This window comes from Osmerus eperlanus, chromosome 11 (genome assembly GCF_963692335.1).
Source record: "Osmerus eperlanus chromosome 11, fOsmEpe2.1, whole genome shotgun sequence".
NCBI classification, from domain to species: domain Eukaryota; kingdom Metazoa; phylum Chordata; class Actinopteri; order Osmeriformes; family Osmeridae; genus Osmerus; species Osmerus eperlanus.
Window position 1 is genome coordinate 6,245,477 of NC_085028.1, and position 20,170 is coordinate 6,265,646.

The 20,170-nt window shown below is 47.3% G+C and overlaps 1 protein-coding gene across 1 annotated transcript in view; it reads right to left on the reverse strand.

Moving 5' to 3' along the window:
• Window positions 1-8,335: 8,335 nt before the first annotated feature.
• Window positions 8,336-20,170, reverse strand: part of zgc:172282 (leucine-rich repeat and fibronectin type III domain-containing protein 1-like protein) — a 50,604-nt gene continuing 38,769 nt past the window's right edge. The window contains exons 4-7 of the mRNA XM_062473630.1: window positions 14,468-15,120; window positions 12,334-12,455; window positions 11,570-12,196; window positions 8,336-8,705 (exon numbers count right to left, since the gene is read on the reverse strand). Of these exons, the coding sequence (XP_062329614.1) occupies window positions 12,388-12,455; window positions 14,468-15,120 (721 nt within the window). The 3' untranslated portion in view covers window positions 8,336-8,705; window positions 11,570-12,196; window positions 12,334-12,387. The remainder of the gene's footprint in view (window positions 8,706-11,569; window positions 12,197-12,333; window positions 12,456-14,467; window positions 15,121-20,170) is intronic.

A 20,170-nucleotide genomic window follows, 5' to 3' on the forward strand; every position in this document is an offset into this window, starting at 1 on the left:
TAAATATTAATTTTGTTCTTCAAACTTTGCTTTCGTCAAAGAATGCTCCATTTGCAGCAATTACAGCATTGGAGACCTTTGGCATTCTAATTCTAATTCTTTTAATCATCCATTAGTCTTCTAAGGTAATTAGCAAACACAATGTACCATTTGAACACTGTAATGAGAGTTGCTTGAAATGGGCCTCTATACACCTATGAAGATATTTCATTAAAAAACACCTAGAATAGTCATTTACCACATTAACAATGTATAGTGTTTTTCTGCTTAATTTAATGTTATCTTCATTGAAAAAAGTGCTTTTCTTTGAAAAATAAGGACATTTCTAAGTGACCCCAAACTTTTGAACGGTAGTGTACGTATTATATGTAATACTACTAACATTTGATACATTTATCAAACACTTTTATCAAGTGGGACATACAATTTGATAATTACAGTAGTACTGTTCAGATCAAGCACATGGTTCTACAGTGTTCAGGAGGGAACAGTCCAGGAGCAGTCTGTATTTACCACATCTCAGCTACCAGGCATAGTGTAAGTAACCACATCTCAGCTACCAGGCACAGTGTAAGTAACCACATCTCAGCTACCAGGCACAGTGTAAGTAACCACATCTCAGCTACCACGCACAGTGTAAGTAACCACATCTCCGCTACCAGGCCCGTTGAACAACAATTATAGCTCGACTACAGTGCAATAATAACATCTTGTTCAACGACAACATTACACAGTACACTGCTACCAAAAAAGTGATTGTACGTAACTGATCCACTGCTACTCTACAGCGTACAGTCTTGTCTGCTCCCCCACCTCCCTGCCCAGGCTGCTGGCCTGCAGGGAGAGCACAGGGAGGAAGCTGGAAGATGAACAGAGCGAGCAGGAGGAGGTGAACAGAGCCACAGAGATGGAGGGAGCAGGGAAGGGAGGAGTGGAGGACACAGCAGGGACACCAACACGGGGGAGCAGCAAAATGAATACATCCAAATGTAGGGATGAGCGGGAGGGATGGAAAGATGAAGAGGGCAGGAAGAAGAATGGAGAGATGGAGGGAGCGGGGGGAGGAGGAGGTGTCTAGGGATGGAGGGAGCAGGAGGAGGAGGAGAGCAGTCAAGAGAGCAGTAGGTTGTATCTGGGGAGGCTAATGTTGGTGCTAGCTCTGACCCATTTCCTGCAATTCACAGTCCCAGGAAGTCTGCTGTGACTGATGCATTCTGGGTCATTATAGAGTGGGGCCCAGCTGGAAGGGAACTGCCTTCTTTGCAACTTGTCCTGCCCCCTGCAGGAGAGGTGAGTGTGTGTGTGTATGTATGTGTGTTTCTGTATATGTGTGTTGGTAAGCAGATTTCTCTCTCTCCCCTCTCTCCGCCCACTTCAGTCTCATTCTGTGAACACAGCACCTTCTCCCCTGCGCCTCCCCCTCTCTTCCCTCTGTTCATAACTCCCAATCACTGTGCTGTGGGGGAGCATGCTGACGGACGCAGGAGGCTACGCCCACCTAAAGGGATTTTCTGGTGGCAGTCTGGCGACAGCACCCTGCTCTCACACAGTCTGCATGTCAGATGGAAACAGGGAGGGTGTCTCTCTGGCATCTCTCTCTATCACTCTCTCTACCTCTCTCGATCACCCTGAAACCACAGTACTCTCTGTATCTCTCTCTACTTCCATCTCCCTCTCTATCCCTCTATCGCTGTTTCTAGCTCTCTGCCTCTCTCCCTCCCCCCTCTCTTTCCCTCTCTCTCTCTCTAGGACCCTAGGACACTCCGTTACACATCATCATCATCCCTGTGTTCCCTGGAAGAGGCTTGTAGCGTATAATAAAGAGTTATCCTACTGTCTTTAATAATGGTTTCAACATCTCCGATCCACATTGCCATCCTCTGTCCTCCCCTCCCCTCTCTTCTCTCTTCGCCAGTTCAATCCTGAGACAGACAAGGTCAAGTGCATTGTGGGTATCCCCGGATACAGTTGATTGACAGGTAGCTTCTGGAGACACCCCGTGAAGCTCCTTCCCCGCCCGTCAATCTGCCAATCAGATGGACACACCAGATGTTCTGGGAGCACAGACACTAATTACAGCGAAAAGTACACCAGTCCTACTTTAACACAAAGACAAATCTTGTTCAATTAATTTATAGATAGCAACAACATCAACAACAACTACTACTATTGATGTGAATAAATGATAAAAAATATGAATCATCTAGCAGGCTCCATGACCTTATCGACTCCCTATTCATTTACATTTACATTTATTCATTTAGCAGACGCTTTTATCCAAAGCGACTTCCAAGAGAGAGCTTTACAAAGTGCATAGGTCACTGATCATAACAACAAGATAGCCACAAAACATTGCGAGTAGCCAAAACATGAAGCACACATTGTGAACAACCAAAGTAAGTGCCAAAGGGAAGAACCATAAGAGCATGTAGTTAAACAAGTTACAATTAAACAACATGAACTGCTATAAGTGCAAGTGTACCTGTGGAAAAAACAAGCAACAATAATAAAACAATATATCACAGCGAGTACAAAAAATTTAAATCAGTTACCACTAACCACAAGAGCAACAAGTCTCTGAGCAAGAGTCATTGTGATCCTTGAGGAAACTAACATCGGGTCAAGCGAACCATTCCTAAGTACCGTTGTACTCCCAGAACAAGTGCGTCTTGAGCCTTTTCTTGAAGGTGGAGAGACAGTCAGTGTCTCTGATGGAGGTGGGGAGTTGATTCCACCACTGGGGGGCCAGACAGGAGAAGAGCTTGTGTTGGGACCGGGCGGTCTTGAGCGGTGGGACCACCAGGCGGTTGTCTGAAGAAGACCGTAGGTGACGGGTGGGGGTGTAAGGCTGCAGGAGAGACTTGATGTAGACGGGTGCAGTCCCGTTCACTGCTCGGAAGGTCAATACCAGGGTCTATTCATCCCTCTTTTATTCCACTTTCTCTCCCCTCTCCCCGGGTATCTTCTCCCCAGGTTCCATGCATCCTGTGTCTTCTGACAGTCATCTGCACTCTCATCGACTCCATCCTGGTTCATCTCTTCTGCCGGGATGTAAAAATCAATGCTTGTTCTCTCTAAAGCTCTCCTCCACCAGAGTGTATTGTCCCTGAGCTGTTTATATATCATCATTATCTACCCAGGGCCTCTGGAGAAGGGGTACAAATCTTCCTGGAGCAGGCCTGGTGATTCACAAAGCTGGCTGGACACAGCCGCTGTAGAGCTGCACCCTGAGATATATTGTAAACAGTTTTTAGACTTAGTAGAGATGTCATGCAATGTGTGAAGCTCTGAGGTACAGCACCTGACTTCGGATCAACAGGTCACAAGTTTGAATCTCCCCTTGTACATAACTTTGGACATAAGGGACTGAAAATATTATTAGTATTCTATTACTGAATAATAAATGGAATATATTGGTATTGCATCACAAAACATAGACAAGACATGTGTCAGTCAAGCAGTGTCAGTGTTTCTAATGTAGACATGAACAGGAAGTGCTGAGGCACTGAAGAACAATCCAGAACAAATGTTTTTCTGAGGTCAGGTTTGGCCTGTCCTCAAATGTTTATATCGTCATGATTGTAATATCTTTTTTTATTGGATGAAGATTGAGGGAGATTAAACTTTCACACATCAAAGGAAACCCCCAGATCAAGAAAGGAAGATCCTCATATATTTTTTTCCAATCAAAGATAAAGAACTGAGGAGAATGGCTGGAGTTGTGTGGAGAGCGACCGGAGGGTGTGTGTGCCTATCGTCTGGCTGATCTGTGAGGAAGGGGGGGATTAACACGGGGACAGCCGTGACAAAGTGGGAGAGCCATGCGAGAGGGGGAGGAAGAGGGGGAGGAAGAGGAGGGCTGATTGAGATATGGGCCTGTGGCCAGAACTGTCCTGAGAACAGCACGGCCTTATCAGCTCCTCTACAGATGGCTGTGTTGATGCAGCTGCAATGTTTTACATGGCCTGGGTTGGCCTGCTCTGGTCTGGTCTTATTGGGCTTGGCGTAGCCTGGCCTGGTCTGTTCTGGTCTGGCATGCTCTGGTCTGGTCTTATTGGGCCTGGCCTGGCCTAGTCTGGCATGCTCTGGTCTGTTCTTACTGAGCCTGGCCTGGCCTTGCCTGGTGTGGTCTGGCATGCTCTGGCCTGGTTAAGTTTGATTTAGTGTGGTCTGGTACGACCAGGCCTGATCTTGTCTGCCCTCATCACAGTTCCAAAGCCCCTCTGAAAACCGTCTTGTCAACACTATGTCTGTACAGAGACAAGACACTGCAAAGTGTCAACACCTGGGTCCTGGGTCTCCCATTACAGACAAGACCTCTGAAGCCTCACCCCCCCCACCCCCCCCTCACCGACAAGGCGTGTGCTAACAAACTCCTCCCTCTCTGTTGACAGGTTCCATTTTGAACCTTAATGATGGCAGGAAAACAGCAGGCCAACCATCTGTTTTGCAGCTTTCATGATTAAAAGCAAATTCTCAGTGAAAAAACCCCCCTACAAACCTTTTCTCCATTTTAATCATTCAGCCCATTCCCAGCTGAACCTTGAAATATGATCAAAGGAATATCTTAACATATTTCGCTACATGCGCAGCATTTTTCTGTACGAGACGTTGACACACGATGTGCAAAACAACACTTGATAAATGCCTCAGGACTAAAGAGAACAATATCCTTGGACGTTTGTCTTTTTTGACTCGCGTTCAAAGTTTGTGAAGCAAAATGAGCCCACAGGGGTATGTGTCTCTCATTACGTGTCAACTTTAAAACTGAATAATAACTGGGGGTCATTGCAGAGTGACAAAACAGATGGGACAGGCAGGGTAGGCTGTGCAGGGGTTTGGCAGGGTGGCAGGGTAGGCTGTGCAGGGGTTTGGCAGGGTGGCAGGGTAGGCTGTGCAGGGGTTTGGCAGGGTGGCAGGGTAGGCTGTGCAGGGGTTTGGCAGGGTGGCAGGGTAGGCTGTGCAGGGGTTTGGCAGGGTGGCAGGGTAGGCTGTGCAGTTGTTTGGCAGGGTGGCAGGGTAGGCTGTGCAGGGGTTTGGCAGGGTGGCAGGGTTGGCTGGTGATCCTGGAGGCACAGGCAAAAAACAAAGTTAGCAAAACGAATGATGATCTCACAAAAACACTTTTCCTTGACTTTATTCAGTAGGTATTCGAGAACATGCCTACCAAGGTAGACAAAAACCATAATCCGCCGATGAATGATGCGAAAACCGGGGTTGATATACTGCAGGGCTGATGAGTTGATGGGAGACAGGTGTGGAGACTGAGGCAGTGTATGTGGGTAATTGGGAACCGTAGACCATGGCCACACCCACCACCGGGAGACACAGAAACAAACACAAAAACACCGCTAGGGTGTCACACATGAAGCTTGTACCCTTAGTATAGATAGACCACATATTTACATTTTAGGTCCCTATATGTTTATTGTATGCACCTTCCTGCCAAAGCAAATTCCTTGTCTGTGCAAACTTTCATGGCGAATAAATCCCATTCTGATTCAGATTCTTGCGCAAGTTCAGTCAGGCAAGACCGATCCCTGCACTCGGGCATATTCGGTAATGTTTCACTACCAACCTCCCCCGCTAAGAACGCTCTACTTTCCCCCTTTCCTGTGTCGGGCTTTCATATGGTTCATATAGCACTCCCGTCTATCAATTAACCCGGTGAAAGGATCATATCATCGTGCCTTTAAATACGATTTTCTCCTTGTGTAGTTTGTCCATGCTATCAAGTGCGCGACCCTCCACCTCCCTGTCGCCTCCCGGTGCCTTGTCGTTGTTCTTCGGCTCTTCTGCCTGACAGTCGTCGGCTTCCGCCACCGCCGCCAGTGTCTGGATTCTTCTCGGATGTTGGTCAGGCGCCCTCTGGTCAATGATTCCCCATGGGGTCTAAGCTCCAAACACTTGTAGTACAATTATCATTCTGTAATAAACATCACTTACTCATACCAGGTCTCTACTGATTGGACTGCTTTGCTGATATCAAAGGTAACCTTCCTACCCACAATGCAGCCGACCCAAGGTCAAATCCCAGAAGTCAAACAGCTCCATGCAGACACAATGCTTCTCTATACCTGAGCTGGAAAATCCCTGTTCTACTATGGGTTTCAAATAGTGTTCTTTTGTGTGATGTGTTATTCACTGTAAGTGGTGTTTAGGTGGTGCTAGGTGGAGCTGGAGGCGTAGCCATAGTAACTGAGGGCCACAGGGATGTGACACAGTGCCTCAGCTCAGCCTGTAGGCATGGCAACCAGCCTGAAGGTTTTTGGGCTCTGCTTTACCCATATTTTGTTTTGAAAGCTAGATTCCTGTGTGTGTCTGTGTGTGTGACAGAGAGAAAAATATGTGAGAGTGTGTGTGTGTGTATGTGTGAGAGAGAAATAGAAGGTGAGTGTGTGTGTGTGAGAAGGTAAGTGTGTGGGTGTGTGAGAGAAAGGTGAGAATGCATGTGTGTGTGTGTGCTGTCCCCAGATGCAGTAGTGACCTGCTAGACCAGAGCCCCTGACCCCTGCAGGTGAACTCAAGGTTTCCACGATAACCACTGTCCCCTGAGGGTGTACTCACCTGCATCTGGTCCTCGCCAGTGCACCCCTCCATCCCCCCACCTTGAGAGAGAGAAAGGAGAGGGACACTCTCCAGAGAGGAAGAGTGTGTGTGTGTGTGTATTCCAGCCATGAGGGAAGGTGATTGGGACAGGTTCTGGAGACGAAGATCAAACACTGCCTCCTTCAAAACTGTCCCTAAAGGGGCTTATCTCTCTTCCTCACTCTCCCTTCATCCCCTCCTCCCTCCATCCCTTCATCCCCTGCCCCAGCTCCGGCCCTGTCCCCAAGCAGAGCTCTCTGATGTCACAAGCTCAGGCATGGATGGAGTGTTGACTTTGACGGTCATTAGCTGTCATTGGCTGTATCTCCCAGGCATGGAACGACACCAGCGTGAGAGCGATGGGAGAAAGGGAGACGACCGCCCACTGTCTTTCATTCCCTCTTCTCTTCTCTTCCTCTCCCTCCATTCTCCCTCCTCCTTTCGTGCCCCATCCTTTATTCGCTCCTTTGCCTTGTTATCCTGATCCCTCTTCCTTCACTTACCATGTCTCCCTCCCCCTCCACTCTTCCTTTACGTCCTATATCTCCTCCTCCCAGCTCTCTGCCATCACCTCCCTCCATCTCTCCTTTCTCCCTCCCTCCTCTCTCCCTTTACCTGCCCATCCCTCTCCCTCCCTCCTCTCACTTCACCTCTCTCTTGCCTGACTCCATCTCTCTCCAACTTCGAACTCGACAAACCGCGTGTAACATCCTTGAACATTTAATTTGCTTTTCTTTCTTCTTCAGAATTCATCAAGAGGGAAGGACACAGCTAAAGCAGAGAGAGGCAGTGGAACAGATACTGAGCGAGTCCAAGGTTAGGACTCTGGCCTGGAGAAGATGGGCTTTGTATCTACCACGGTTTGTTTTATGTGAAGCAATCCAGACTGGAGACACTCTTTCAAGGTCCAACACGTTATGAAAAATCCACAGAGAAGAGAGGAGGAAAAGGAGGGGTAGAGGAGGTGGGAGGGGAGGAGTGGATACAGGAGGGTGGGAGAGGAGAGAATAGAGGGGAGGAGGGGATTGGAGAGGAAAGGAGGGGAGAGGGGAGAGGAGGGGAAAGAGTGAGCAGAGAGGAAGCAGACAGAAAACATGTGAAGAATGTGTAAAATCCCCAACACAAGGATCTCGCAAGTGAGATTTGTTGCCATAAGTTCAGTCAGTGTTTGTCAGAATCAGTCAGGTGTGGTACATTAGTACCATGTAACATCAATAATCAGCCGAGACAGGTCTCCGTGGACCAATATCACTTCCTGTAAACACATCTCCAGCAGGAACGGAGTGACGAGGATGGAAAAGAACAGGCCGTCGACAGTAGACAACACTGCAGTTGTGATTCCTGTCTGTTTGTATCCCTTCATGTCAGCAGATGTGTGGTTGGGTCTAAGACTGTGAGCAGCTCCCCCGGTGGTCAAAGACACTCAATACACCTCAGAGATTTACTGTAGGTGTGACAGATCGATGTCCTGCTACCAGGACATGCTGCTAGTGTTTTGCTTTATGAGCCATGCAATTACAGTAATATGATGATTTAGCACAACTACAAACAATGGAAGAGTGAGAAGTGAGAGAAAGAGAGAAACAGAGGTAGAGAGAGAGAGAGAGAGAGAGAGAGAGAGAGAGAGAGAGAGAGAGAGAGAGAGAGAGAGAGAGAGAGAGAGAGAGAGAGGAAGTACAGGAAGTAATCCGTCACAAATAACTCCACATATTTGTTTTTTCTTTTTTTTTTTACTAGAAAATGTTCACACACCATAAAAATTACATGTACAAAACTATAAGATTTTTTAAATTGCATTATGTACAGATACAAAAGATAAAGCCAAAACAATACGTGAGTGAAACACTGAGGAGGATGAATCCAGTGGAAGGTTCCGGACCAGTCTGTCCATCCTCTGGTCGTTCAGGTCTGCGTGTGTGTGTTCTCTCAGGGTGCGTATGTCTGTGCTTCAGTTCGTCTCTCTCTTCGGATAACAACTGTCTGAGTCAGGCCACGCAGCACAGGTGATGAAAAGGAGGAGGAGGAGCAGTAGGAAGAGGATGATAATGGCGGCACAGACATGCTTGGTTGTGGCTCCTGGTCACTTCGTGGCGGTGCGTCCCAGAGTCCGGACAGACCTGCCGAAAGGAGAGAGAGACAGACGTTATGGAAAGAGAGAGGAAACAAAGAAAAGAGAGAGAGAGAGAGAGAGACAGCACAACCAGCACAGCCCAGAGGGGACACTGAGGGGACACTGCCATAGTGTGGTTAGGACCCAGACAGTGTTCCAAGGTCAGAACTTGGGTTCTGAAGGTTTGGCAGGTTCTGGAAGGTGCTGCTGGGCCCAGAGTCTGTCCCTAGCTGGGCAGTCCAGAACCTCATTAGCATTCCCACCTGGTTCCTTCTCTTCTCCCTTCATCAGACTGTCAATCATCCCACATCCAGCCTGATTCAACTGACTCAAGCAGACTCTCACCAGCTTGGTTCAACTGGTTCAAACCAGCCTGGCTAACTGACTCAGACCAGCAATGACAACCTGACTCAAACCAACTCAAACCAATCTAGACAAACTCTGGTGGTCACGATTCAGGAAGCTTATAGTTGTAAGAGCAATTCAGTTAAGGCTGGGGCAGAGCCAGTCTGTCACAGCTATGAATCAGCTCTCAGATGTGTGTAGACATTGCTCAGAGAACCATAGCCACCCCCCCCCCCCATTTTGCCACTTTGCCTGGCAATAAGTAAAGTTTTGATTGATTACAAAACTAAAGCTGTTATTGACTATCGCGTTACAGCAGAGCCAGAGAACAATATAGAAAGCAGGAGCCCTTTCAATACTTTCTATAGCAGCTCTCTGTTCTACAGTGTTCTCTCTCTCTCTCTCACACACACACACACACACACAAACACACTCTCACACAAATACACACCAACAGAACAGCATTCTTCAGCACGCTGTGTTGCTAAATCTGCTCCATTGTGGCTCCAGAGAAACATGGAGATGTCCTGTGTGTCTGGGCTTGGTGATCGACAGGGACAGAAGCACGGTGTGAAGCACAATGAGCCAGCGTTTAGGCTCAGCGCTGCTGAGTCCAAATACAGCTACAGGCCGGGGGATAGCTATTACGCTAAAACACATGATTCCTATACACACTCACACACACACACACATTCTGTAAGGCCTATACACACACTCATAAACATACTGCATAAACACACACAAACTATTCCTGTGTACACACACCTACACATTCTGCCTACACGTACACACACATATGGCATACACACACGCACACTCTGCTGAAGTTGTAAAGAAAGGTTATCCGTGCATGTGTCCCAGGCTAGTTAGTGATGTTCTGACAGTCCTGCTCAGTCCCCCGGTGGTTTATAGCTCTGCTTCAGCATTAGCATTAGCATGTGGGCTAATTCTGCTGTTAGTGCCGGGGCTGGCACTACTGGGGGAGAATACACAGTAGCGGGGGAAGAGCTTGCACACACACACACACCTGCTCACACACACACAAACACATTATACACACACACACACACAAAAGGAGAAAAACTCAAGTAGCCAGAAAGCTCATGGGTCTTCATGCTGTGATGATCAAACTCTCGTTAGTTAAATGAAGAGGCCAGATTAGGTAAATGAGGAAAGTAGAGATTAACACTTTAGTGAGGGGGGACGTTGTTTTAAGAGACTAACCCCTGTTGATCCTGCGGCATGTTTGAACTTTGCCTTAGATGAACAAGATAACGATGCAAATACACTCGTGGAGTGGAGCAGGAAGTCTGGGCTTGATCCCTGCTGCGTAGTATACACATACACACACACCGATATAGATATACACATATACACACCCATATATGTACACACACGCGCAGAGCCGTACACACATACACACAGACATACAAACACACCTGGGCCATCAATAGTCTTACAGCTGTGTGTGTTTTGTCTATGTGTGCTCCTGTATGCTCTGTGAACAATATCAGTTTGATTGCACACTCCTAAACCACGTCTCCACAAAATAATATAAAGAAACCTTGACTTGCATTACACAAATCAAACAGGCAAGAATCTGTTCTATAGCTTATCTACTAATGGTTGGTTTGTTTATTTCAACTGTGTATGTACATCCATGTGTGTGTGTGCGTGTGCAGGGGCAGGTTCAGTGCTACAAACTCTGTGCGTGTATGTTTAGGGAGTAACTCTGTTGTGTAGGTGTATTTGTTTGTATGTGTGTGTGTACTGTAGGGACAGGGTCCTTTCTCCATAGCGTGAGTGTATGTGTGTATGCATGTATGTTTGTACTCTGTGTTTAAGTTGTGTAAGCGCATGTGCATGTAGTGACAGTCCCCCTTCTTGGTACTGTGTGTGTGTGTAAACCTGTCCTGCTGTTCACGGTACTCTGCTCTAACTTGAGAGCCAGCAGAGGCTTTGCACAGGATCTGCGCCACAGTTTACGTCTGAGGCAGAAATAGCATCACTTATCCATTATTCATGCCTACCTTGCTTTGTCTCTGAGAGGCGATATGCTACAGCACACCCGTCACTGTAACCCACCTCATCCCGATAGGACAAATCACCTTGTAATCACACCAAATGCCAGATCAGATAGGCCGAATTGCCTTGTCGGACATTTTCTAGAGCCTTCCGTTTGACGGCTTGGGCTGGGCTACGTCTGCACAGCAAGGTGTTAGAACACAAAATAAGCCTTCAGAGCTCAAATGCTAGGACGAAAAACAAGCCAGTTTTATGCAGCTGTAGCCCATTGGAAATGTGAGCTGCTGTGAAACTGTTATCTTGTGGGTCTTCCCGGGTCAGAAAAACTGAAGACTCAGAGCCAGCAAACTTTTTCACACACAAACACCTGTACTTCTCAAACTATTCTTGTTCACTCTGTGAAAGCCCACTATACTAGCTAGGTTAGCTGTCAATATGTCAGGCAAGAAAGAAAGAGAAAAATAAATATCTTCTTGTAATCGTCTGAGCTCAGCGACTCACCTGTCTGGAGATCCTACAGGCTGGGCATCACTTATAATCAGGTCCAGATATAGATCCAGAACCACTAGAACCAAAACCAGGTACACATCCAGAACAGGGTCTAGAACCAGACAGGTCCAGGTCCAGAACAGGTTCTAGAACCAGAACCAGGTCCAGGAAGAAGCAGGTGCAATCAGGTACAATCCAACCAGAAAATATTATCTCTATCCAGACACATTATTGTTGTGTATTGTTTTTCCAGGTGCCGTGTTGCTGGGGTAATGACAGTCTGTGATAGTCTGTGGACAGAAGAGCTGTTCCCTGTCTCCTGGTCCAGGTGTAGTCATATTAGAGCTCAGCAATGTACCTGCATGGTCCTGGAACACTGGCATCCTAAAGTCAGGACAGTTCTAGAATACATGGATGATAGACCAGCCATACGAGTGCAGGAGAGAACGGGCAGTTAGAGACTTGCAAAAAAGAGTTGAAGAGTTCGAGAAGGGTGAAGAACAGATGACAATTGAAAGGAGGTGGTGGAAGGGGGGGGGGTTGTTTGCAAAGAGTCCACCAAGTGTTCTGATGTCATCTGATACTGTTTATTACTATGACATCTCCAGCTCCGCCCCAGTTCTGGAATCCTGGAGCAATCTGGGGAGTGAAGATGAGAGCTCAGGTTACTTTAGGAGAATCATTGATATTCAGGTCTTCTTTCCACACAGTCTTCCTTTTGCCAGACAGAGCTAGAAGGGGGGAGGGAGGGAACGTATAGTAGAGTGAGGACGCACCAGCTCTCCTCTGCTAGACATGATGTGCCTCTGGCAGAGTCGCAGAGAGAAGCGTCATATCTTGAAGTCGCTCCAGTCTCTCTGAGGCTTCTGGTCTTCTGCTGCTGATGCCACCGGAATATCTGGAGGGACAGACAGACAGAGGTCTAGTCAGACAAACAAACAGTTATATTCAGACAAAAAGACAGTGTGTGACAGACAACAAGGAGACAAAGTATGAAAACCAAAAACCAGTGTATAAAAAAACAGCTAGACAGAGAGAGAGAGATATAAAGATAGAGAGAGAGAGAGAGAGAGAGAGAGAGAGAGAGAGAGAGAGAGAGAGAGAGAGAAAAGAGAAAAGAGAAAAGAGAAAAGAGAAAAGAGAAAGTAACATCAACAAAAAAGAGAGGAGAAAACAGGAATGAGGGATGAGGTGAAGGGAGGTTCACAAGCCGCTTGCGTCCCGTCCCCTCCTTCTCTTCCCTCTCTCTGTTTCAGGGACATGGGTATCGCGGGCCCTGGCCCTGGCCTGGGGAACGTGATGCATGGTGGTGTCAGCAGAACAGTGTCTCCCCGGGACAACACTGATAAACAAGGACTCTATCTGTCTCCCGGGTCTGACAGGAAACAGCTCCCCGGAACACTCTTCAGTTTGAAAACCCCGTCAGTGGAGATTCACTCTACAGCAAAGGATTTTTGACTCGACAATCCAATTTCGTTCCTTTGACTGAGATTTGAAATGCACTGTAACAATTGCAAGGTTGGAAAAGTGTTGGTTCAATTGGTTCAAGGTCCACTTTGGGGAACTAATTAAAAAAATGTTTCTGTGTTTTTATCGAATGGAATCTTCTTTTTTTTTGCATTGGTTCCTTTCATAGGGAAATTGACATTGATTTGACCCCAATTCTGTTAGATGTTGTTCTAGATATCAGAGTAGAGGCTTGCTCACCCTGACTTCTCTACCTCTGACTCTTTGTCTGTCTCTGCCTCCACCCTGCCTCTGTCTATGCCTACGTCTCTAATCACACAGCGCTGACAGCGGCCTATCCACTACTCCAGTTTACTGTGTAATCATTTTGTGTAGCAGTTACAGTATTTGGAAATAAATTATCTAGTACCTGCATTTCAGCGGAAGAGATGGTGGCTACAGCTTCTGTTCTGTCAGTAGACTTGAGCCATCTTCAGCTCAATCAGTCCAGTCAGAACCAGAACCTGGTCCAGAACCTGGTCAAGAACCTGGTCCAGAATTATGTTCATACTAGGTTCAGGTCTAGTTATGTTCATACTAGGTTCAGGTCCCTGATCTCAGAAGCCCAATCCTTCAGGCCCAGACAGGTTAGGTGTGCCAAGACAGGTCTAACTCAGACCCCAGGACCAGACAAAGTCATCCACGGTTTTCATTGATAAATGTTCGTTGGCTGACACTCTCTTTGCTTGACTGCTCACCTTGATTCCCATCCGGATCAATCTTGCTGCTGATTGGCTGTATTGAGAGTGGTGGGCGGTCCTAGTGACCCAGGTCTCATTCTCTGTATTGATTTACTGATTTAAAGGAGCCTGGTATAAACCCCTGACCAGTCACTCAGAAACAGCAATTATCTGATTGGAGTGTGCCTCTGCGTCCATGCACTGCACTAGAAGCTCTTTAGAATCTCCACACACTCTCTTAACACACACTTAGATCTGCTCCACTGGGCAAAATGAATGGGTGCGCTGCAACAGATCACACACGCACACACGCACACAGACACATGCACACACAGACACACACACACGCACACACACAGATCCATACACACAGCTACTCACACACAGAGACATACACACACGGACAACTCGGACACAGGCAGGGAGTGCTAAGGCTAAAATACAGTGAGACAGCCTGACATTTTAATGGTGAAAGAAAAAATAAAAATTGGGTCATTCAATTTCTCTCCCTCCTCACACCTCTTGGACTATCTGTCCTTAGTTGTGTCCCTCGTTCTCCTAGTCATTCCTCTTCGTCATTAAACCCCTCATTTCTCTCTGTCCCCTCTCTCTCTCTCTCTCTCTCTCTCTCTCTCTCTCTCTCTCTCTCTCTCTCTCTCTCTCTCTCTCTCTCTCTCTCTCTCTCTCTCTCTCTCTCTCTCTCTCTCTCTCCGTCTGTACTTACTTCCCAGTGTGTCCAGGCCGCTGGAGTCTTTGGCTGTGAGGGAGGCTCTCCTCTTCATCTCTATGGCCGTCCTGGAGAGTCGTCGCTGGGAGGGTGACATGAGGTCCTGGGGCCCGGTCTGGGCGGCCGGGTCCTTCCCAAGGCCTCTCTCACAGTCCTCCACCAGTGCCATGGTGTCCCTGAGGGCGGGGCTTGGTGCCGCTGCCCCGCCCAGCCCCGCCCCCACCCCTCCACAGGGTTGGGCCGGCTCCTCCTGGCCCTCGGTGACCTTTGACCCTGAACGGGGCACTTGGCCTCCGGTCTGGCCTCCGTTGGACTGGGTGCGCAGTGTGCCCAGGGTGCCTCCCTTGCCCACGTCGCCCCCCTGCTGGCTGTAGACCTTGTAGCGGATCATGAGGATGATGATGAAGACGAGGACTGACGCCACGATAATGCCGCCGATGATGATGATCATGGTGCCGCCCAGGAAGTGGCTGTGCAGCGACTGACATTGGCTGAACTCGGTTTCCGTGGTGAACTGGACGCAGCCCACTTGGCGAGTGGCGGTGAGGGCCGTCATGCCGTCGTCGTACACCGCCAACACGCACAGGTCGTACTCCCGGCCTGACACCAGGTCACGAACCAGGAAGTCCTGACTGCTGGAGGGTATCATCCTGAGAAGAGAAGAGGAGCACTGCTGTCAGTATTGGACAATGGGATAAAAGCAAGTTAAATTTTTCGAAAAACAAGAATTACTTATAAACAAACCAACAAAAGAGAAAATAAGTTACTGTATTGGCACGCTAATAATTTTCTTCCCTAAACGTTCCAGGCGACGTTGGCAACATTGAGTGTAACATTTGGACTGTGGCTCAGTTAACAGTTCCCTCCACACTTACTTGTCATGTCAGCTCTAAATCGCTCCTTTCAGCGCTAAAGTGTAATGATTTGACAAGATTGGGCTCATTTTGTCTGGTAATTTTTCGACACGGCTGCACTTTGCTAAATCGCGACAATTTTACTTTCCCATTCTAGCGAGCAAAAACTGGACTGGTAAGCTGGTTGTGAGAAGCAAAAACTGAGACTGTCGTCACCAGTGACAGGTTTTGGGTTGTATGTAATGAGCACAGTCCTGTTGGATGCTACCAGCAGTCATGTTGGATGTACAGTACGGTCCTGTTGGATGTAGAAAACAGTCCTGTTGGATGCTACCAGAAGTCATGTTGTATGTAATGAGCACAGTCCTGTTGGATGCTACCAGAAGTCATGTTGAATGTAGAGTACAGTCCTGTTGGATGTAGAAAACAGTCCTGTTGGATGTAACCAGCACAGTCATGTTGGATGTCGAGAACAGTCATGATGGATGTAGAATGTTCTGGGTTGTATGTAATGAGCACAGTCCTGTTGGATGCTACCAGAAGTCATGTTGGATGTTGAGTACAGTCCTGTTGGATGTAGAAAACAGTCCTGTTGGATGTAGAAAACAGTCCTGTTGGATGCTACCAGAAGTCATGTTGTATGTAATGAGCCCAGTCCTGTTGGATGCTACCAGAAGTCATGTTGGATGTAGAGTACAGTCCTGTTGGATGTAGAAAACAGTCCTGTTGGATGCTACCAGAAGTCATGTTGTATGTAATGAGCCCAGTCCTGTTGGATGCTACCAGAAGTCATGTTGGATGTAGAGTACAGTCCTGTTGGATGTAGAAAACAGTCCTGTTGGATGTAGAAAACAGTCCTGTTGGATGTATAAAACAGTCATGTTGGATGTAACCAGCACATTCATGTTAAATGTAAAGTATAGTCATGTCGGATGGAGCCAGAATATTCTCCAAGAAGTAGAAGGGAAGGTAGTGTTCTTCTGAGTCTGCTAACAACCTGAGGACCCTGGGATGTCCAACCTGGGTTGTCCACCCAGCATCATTAAAATACTTGCAGAGTCTTCCAGAAGCTCACTCAGTCAGACCTGTCTCTGAACGCAAGAAGTCTGAATTCACACGGCAGAACGCAGTCTCCCATTCTCCTATTTCAGAGTTCATTAGCAGGCAAACCAGACCTGACATTTAATCCCACAGACAAACACAGCATTTATGGACACAGCAAATAAATTATTTTATCCGTCACACTCCTACTACAGAAAATTATACTCACTTTTTTTTTCTTTTTATAAATGTGCCAATTATTTTAAGGACAATGAGAACACACAGAGTGCTGATGGGATGGGCGGGTTAGGCCCTTCACCCAGCTTGTAAACCTGAGCTGTGCGCCACGCTATCCCTTCCCCAGGGAAACAGAGGGGACCAGAAGATTAGCATAGCTCAGTAGGGATGATTCCCCTGGAGTCTGGAGCTGGCAGGGGATCATTAACTCCATATTCATTATAAACTTAGATGGGCTCAAACTTAACTTCTGGCAAATCTAACTTCACGCAGACACTGAAAGTTAGAGGCATACATATTAAAGACTTCGAAACTGTCGAATTCAGTTTGCGTTAGCAATTGGCTGCTGTAGCCCACACACGCAGACAAAGTTTTTAAGTACTGGGAAATGTCTGAGGTGTAATCCTCCCTTACACACACATGCACACATGCACGCATTCACACATGCACACACACACATATACATATATAGTGTTACTTTTGGCCACAGGCATACTAATGCTCTTATAGACAAAGCCTGGCATTCATCATTCTATCAGACGCTTGGAAATAACCCATTTCCTCCTTTACATATAATGCATATATGGCAGACTATAATCTCAACAGGGATTGAGGTCAGGGATTACATCGGCTGACTTCCATTAAATAAACAGATAATGGGATGGATGGGAGCATCATTTTTTTTGTATACACACTTGGATGTCAGACTGACGCCTGGTCACCCCTAGCTTTCTGCTTCCTGTTGGAGGGGAAAATCTGCCCCCCCTCCCCCCCTTTGATCCTAAAAGAGATTACAGGTTCCCAAATAATAATAATTAATAACAATAATCTATCTATATCTATCTATCATCTGTCTGTCTGTCTGTCTGTCTGTCTGTCTGTCTGTCTGTCTGTCTGTCTATCTGTCTGTGTCTGTGTGTGTCTGTCTATCTGTCTATCTGTCTGTGTGTTCACCTTTGGCTGGAGGAGGATAGAGAAGAAAGCTCGCCTGTGAAGACTAATCACTCCTAGCTGCTCCATACTCTCTCATTAAAGCTGCAGAGCTTCCCTCAGCAAAGGCACCTTGATCTACCCTGCCCACAGCTCCTCCAGTACTTCATCCTCGTCTCGTGTCTGCTCCAAGCCTATTACTGCAGACCGGGGACACGAGAGGGCCACGCTGTCAGAGTAAGGGGAGAGGAAAGATAGAGAGAGGGCCGGGGGGGGGGGGGCTGTAGAGAATGTGAAATCAAGACAAAGGGAAATACAGACAGATGAGAGATGAGAGGAGGGGAGCGATAAGGATGGGAGAGTGAAGAGTACATGTTACATACATAGAGATGGAGAGAGACAGAGCAAGACAGAAGGAGGCAGACAGGGAGAGAGACAGAGGGAGGTAGACACAGGGTGGAAGACAGGGAGAGAGACAGAGGGAGGTAGACACAGGGTGGAAGACAGGGAGAGAGACAGAGGGAGGTAGACACAGGGTGGAAGACAGGGAGAGAGACAGAGGGAGGTAGACACAGGGTGGAAGACAGGGAGAGAGAGACATGGTAGAGTGAGGTGAGGAGGTGTGGGCACCAGGTAAGAGTGACTGACAGTGAGATTGTGTCAGCAGCAGGAAAGTGATTCCTGAAGCCAGATTCAGCTGTGCTAAATCCAATCACTGAAATTAAGTGGGGGCGGCTGAAAGGAAATGATTCTCTTTGAGACAGTATTATTTAGGGCACAGAAATTAGACCGTGAGTATGTTTTATTGTAAACATCTGAATGATGGTGAAATGTGGATTAGGAGTTTGATGATAACTGTGTGTGTGAGAGTGTGTGTGTGTATGCATGTACATGTTTGTGTATGTGTGTGGGCGCATGCCTTTCTGTCAGTATGTGTATGTATCCTAGGGAGTCAGGTGGCTGAGCGGTGAGGGAATCGGGCTAGTAATACGAAGGTTGCCAGTTCGATTCCCTCATGCCACAACGTCATGCCAGCTGACGTTGTGTCCTTGGGCAAGGCACTTCACCCTACTTGCCTCGGGGGAATGTCCCTGTACTTACTGTAAGTCGCTCTGGATAAGAGCGTCTGATAAATGACTAAATGTAAATGTAAATGTATGCATGTATGCATGTATGTGTGTGTGTGTATAATGTGAGTGTGTCTGTGTGTGTAACTGTATGAGGTGTGTATAATGTGTGTGTGTGTGTGTGTGTGTATGTAACTGTATGAGGTGTGTATAATGTGTGTGTATGTAACTTTATGATGTGTGTATAATGTGTGTGTGTGTGTATATGTAACTGTATGATGTGTGTATAATGTGTGTGTGTTGCCTCTGTCAGGAGACCAGCCCATAGCCTGTACTCCTCTCCAGAGTGAAAGTCGAGTTTAAACATGTAAATCTGCCAGAATACTCAGCACATCCTTTTAATTCCATCGCTACGGCAACGCTGTATAATTTTCTGACTGATTGGCGTGCACTCTAGTGAGAAACGATGACCTAGAAAACCCCACCATCATCATCAGCAGGACGGACACGAGGACTACAGCCAGGGTTGTGTGTGTGTGAGTGTGTATGTACCGTACTCCCCTGCATGGTCAGACACTCTGTTGTTAATCTGCGTTTGTTTTGGCCTCCAGCCCACAAAACCAGGTTAGTGACACAGGTGAAGACACACAAACACTCATTTCAAACCACACACACACACCAAAGACACATGTTTTGTATCAACACCAAGAAACCCACAAGCATACCACACAAAAACAAACATGAACACAACACAAACACTCGCACGCCACACACACATATTGTACACACACACACGCATGCACGCACGCATGCACACACACACACACACACACACACACAACTGAGACGAACGGCATCTCTGAGGAGATCGTTCCGCAGGAAGGTTCTCCTCCTCCTGCTGTCACTCCATCTAATCAACATCAGACAGCCCACAGCAGGCTCCTCACTGAGAACACCCCGCTCTCACAACACCATCATCACTGCAGGCTGAGACGAGACAACAGGCAGAGAGGGGATTCAAACATGGAGCGACACAACAAATTAAGTGTCTGAATAATAAGGCAGTGAGATCAAGTAAAGGTGAAGTCTCATTTAGAGGGATTTCTTCCCCCCCCCAAACTTATCTGCCCCAGGATGAAGAGTTTACCAAGCAGCTGGGTTTGGGACAGATTAAAACCAAGACATACAAACTAATCCCTTCCTGCAATCTGTGTAAACACACACACACATGCATCCTCCACAAACACACACACACACATACCCTTATACACCTCCATTTATATATCCTTATATACATATTACATATCACATGCACACACTCACTCACACACACACACACACACACACTATCTCTCTCTCTCTCTCTTACTTTCTCTCTCTCACACACACAGTGCTCCAAATCATCCCCACAAGGCTATCAAACCTCTGGTGTGTGCGTCAGAGTTTGGGACTCACCCATCACTGGCTGGTTAACAGGTGAGTCATTTCTCCAATGGCCCCTGGGAGTTTGGCATCCATGCGTCCCCTGAGCTGGCACAGGGGCCTCACTAAATCCCTCCTGGCAGGGAGTC